Source organism: Salmo salar, unplaced genomic scaffold (genome assembly GCF_905237065.1).
Source record: "Salmo salar unplaced genomic scaffold, Ssal_v3.1, whole genome shotgun sequence".
In the NCBI taxonomy this organism is placed as follows: domain Eukaryota; kingdom Metazoa; phylum Chordata; class Actinopteri; order Salmoniformes; family Salmonidae; genus Salmo; species Salmo salar.
The window spans coordinates 1-3,651 of NW_025548289.1; the positions used below are offsets into that span (position 1 = coordinate 1).

General features: G+C 46.1%; 1 protein-coding gene across 1 annotated transcript; it reads right to left on the reverse strand.

Moving 5' to 3' along the window:
• Positions 1-165: 165 nt before the first annotated feature.
• LOC106595026 (induced myeloid leukemia cell differentiation protein Mcl-1 homolog) lies at positions 166-921 on the reverse strand. Its single transcript, XM_045712176.1, has 3 exons — positions 696-921; positions 354-613; positions 166-282 (listed from the first exon to the last, which is right to left on the reverse strand). The coding sequence occupies exons 1-3, from the start codon at positions 895-897 to the stop codon at positions 166-168; spliced, it is 579 nt and encodes a 192-aa protein (XP_045568132.1). The 5' UTR covers positions 898-921.
• Between the last annotated feature and the right edge of the window lie 2,730 nt (positions 922-3,651).

A 3,651-nucleotide genomic window follows, 5' to 3' on the forward strand; every position in this document is an offset into this window, starting at 1 on the left:
TGTGTACCAATGACAGCGGCTTATATTAGACACCAAACACAAATGTGGTTCACTCATTTATTAGCCTTTCACGGTACATATTCTAACATCATTCTCAGTGAAATCTCTTTTATGATGAGAAGCATCAACCGGGAAGTGGTAACAGGTAAAGGACTCTTGTGAAGGTCACATAACCAACAAGGTCATTGCTGCTCCAATACCAGCCAATCCAACAAGGGTCATAATAATGTTCCTAGATCTGGACTCCGGTTCTGCTACTGGAAAGAACTCCACGAACCCATTCTGGAAACACTTCAAAAGAAATATTAGATTACAGGTAGACCAGGACAATGGTGGCATCTCCCAGTCATTACTGAACGTAGCCAGGAGTTATGTTTGACTAGCCAGTCCTTGTGGTGAGTGACCAGGTACGCTGATATCTCCTCTCCCGCCACCTCCACACAGTTGTCTCTCCCCTTGTCTTTCAAGTACTGGCACACCGCAGCTCCAAAAGATGTCAGGCTGGCAACACGGCCCCAGTTGACGGTCCCGTCTTGAAAGATGATATGGGCTACTGCACTGAGGAACTTCACGTCATCCCCTCTGTCATCCACATAGAGTGTGTTGATCATACCTTTAACGTCCATAGCGCAAACATGTTAAATGACTTTGTCACTGGCTAGTGTTAGCTGTTGGTGTCATAACGCAATACCTACCATTGTATGTGTATCTGTGCTTCTCCAGTAATTGACCAACAACTCTACTCATTGTTGACAGAGCTTTGCTTTCATTCCACCTAGGTTTCAGAAGTCCCGTACATTGTCCTAGGACACATTTAATGAGTTGCCTGGTGTCGGTGTCCAGGGCTCCGGTCTGGTGATGGTATGTTTCCTGATGTGATATCTTCATTGTGTGCATTTACGCGTGGATGGTAACCTATGTCTTCAATGATAGTCTGCAGGCTCACAACAACACAGGATACCTTTACTGTGTTGACACTTATATACACAAGATGGGAGTTATTCACCCTAGCTCTAGCACTGACAGAGTGCAACTATTACACCAGGGGTAACATATGCCTTATGCAGTCAGCAACGTCAAAAGACAAAAGAAGATATCAAAGGCGTACTTCATGTTACGTTTATTTAAATACAGCAACACTACACACTACCGTACGCAATATCAAACAGGCTCATAGAATGTGTTATGTTTGTTACAGTAAAAGGTAATTTGCAACAACATAGAAAGGTACCATGTCAAGGTATAAATGTGAAAGTCTTCAGCCTCATCCGAAGTTCTTTGGTCATTTCATCGCAGTGCGGGTGATGTCCCTCGGAGGGTAGGTACCTTCCCTGGATGGTGAGGGCGCTGCAGAAAACGCAGTGGTTCAGGCCGCTGATTGAAGTGTACCCGTAAGCCGATTCGGTGACGATGGTATCAGGGAACGCGATTGTTCCCTTTCTGTACCGTTCCTTCCCCAGTATGAGCATTATCTCGTCTTCTCGATTGGTGTACCTATCTGCAAGGTACTTACAGCGTCCTCTTGTGTTGTATACGTGGTAGATGTGCTCACCGAGTAGGATATCGTTCTCAACAAAGTTGTTGATTTCGAGGTTACACATGAAACATTTGTGTGTGTCAACCGTATGTGGAAGGAGTACACCGAAGTTTGTGGTGTCGTAAGCTAAGGCGCTATCGGGTTCGAGGCCTCCCCAGCTGTACTCATGTCCGGGTCCTCTCCTAGTGAACAAAGGAGTGCTGTCGATAGACCCTGCCAGTTTCAGATGCTTCAACTTTGTCTTGAGGAGGTTACCAATCTCAGGGCATGCGATGTAATGATCTTGGCCAGGTGGCGATGCACAGATAATGCAATGTTTTGTACCTGCGATTGTAACGTACCCATCATTCGAGTACAACGTGAACTCGGGGAATGCTAGCAGCCCGCTTTGGAACCTCAGCATCCCTTGTAGGATGATAAGCTCCTTTTCACGTCCCCTGCACTTGAGCTTCACATAGCGACACTGTCATCCCCCCGCTCCGCACGTGTTCATTTAAACCAGGGTCACCTCTTTTGTATCCGGAGAGTACCATGTTACAATCGGTACACTTATACGTGTCGTACGTCCCATCCACGTGCATCATGACATTAGGGTCTTCCAGTAAGTCATATTCATTCCTTGAACCTTTGCAACAGTGTTTGGGAGTGGTGTATTGAGGGGTTATACTCCGGTTCTTTATACAACTCCACAAGTTGTATAAGGGTATTTGGGTTGGATATATGGACTCTGGTTGTATATAACAACACTGGTGGATAAAGGACACTGGTGGATAAAGGAGAATGGGAGGATAACAAGGACTCTGGTGAGCAACACTGGCCTGATGAAACCTGGGATTGGTACCCTAGGGGTTTCAGGTATGATACAATGTGTGACATGTGTACATGAACCATAATAAAGGATGACAATAGTGGGTCAATGTTTATTACATTTATTGGCAATGTGACACAAACACTATGGCACAATATGACATTAGGTCAGTGTGGGTGTACGGTTCATAGATCAACGCATTGTGGCTACTACTACCAACTAGGTGTCATCATTTCCACACCGTACATCAACATGTCTTCCTCATCATACTCCCTCTTCAAAACTATTTCTCCATAGTGAGCGGGTATAGCCCTTTCCATTCCTGAAAAGTAATCTCGGAACACCACAATCACATTTTCATGTAACACCATTCGAAGGCTATTGGCATTGTCGAGCCTTGAATGAAGTTCCAACTCCGCTGGTGTTTCATACAGACCACTTTCTCTAACCTTTAGGGCGACTATCCAAAACCCTTTAGCTGTAATGGTCACCTTGGTAGTAGAGTTAGACCCCTTGGGGATATTCCGTACATCAATAGGTCACAGTGACTTACATTCCTTACCTCCACTAGGAAACAGTCAGAACCGGTACAGCAATAAGTAATAGTTGACCCGTACAAGTATATCTCACTGTGGGGTACGTCATGATCCACTACCAAGTCCATTACAACGGATCCCTGAGCAAGGCTCTGGTGGATAGTTGTAGTGTTATTATCCACCCTGATTAGTGTTTGCTGGGATGCTGTGGCCACAACTTTAACCCCATTAGGTGTAGTTACAGTCATTTCGTCCAGACCAGCACGAACTAGGGAATCCAGTTTCTCCCTCCACACCTTGGCGTTAAATTCCTCTCCTTCCTTGGTAGTGAGATCCTTGTAGGCACTTCGATATACTGTGTCACCGGTCACACTGCAAGTCAACATGATACCTTCTGGGTCAATGGACACGGCTGAGCTCCCCTTCCTGTACAGCACCGCTCCGTGCAAAAGCAGTCCATGGTCCGTCACCGAGCATGCACGCTTTACGTACTCTGGTTGAGGCACCAAGCTAGTCTCTGGTCGTAGGACTAATGTAATCTCGTCCACGTCCAACTGTTGAGTAGCACTCACGGTCACCCCCGTAGTGCCATGTGCTACCAGAAGAGACAGGGTCATATGATCCTTCACCGTAACAGATGAATTTGTACCCAGTTCCAGTGTACTGAACTGACTCCCCTGCTTTAACTCTACGTGGGAATTGTCACCTAGATGCAGGTCCATTCGGGTTTCCAACACCACGTTAGCAGATGATTCGGCTGCCTTGATGCA

Bases quoted from the DNA above. Each gene is read 5' to 3' on its own strand.
- LOC106595026 (XM_045712176.1), bottom strand. From the start codon at position 897: ATGCACACAATGAAGATATCACATCAGGAAACATACCATCACCAGACC. The intron at 614-695 runs GTAGGTATTGCG...TGGACGTTAAAG, and splicing joins GCACAGATACACATACAATG to GTATGATCAACACACTCTAT. The intron at 283-353 runs GTAATGACTGGG...AAGTGTTTCCAG, and splicing joins ATAACTCCTGGCTACGTTCA to AATGGGTTCGTGGAGTTCTT.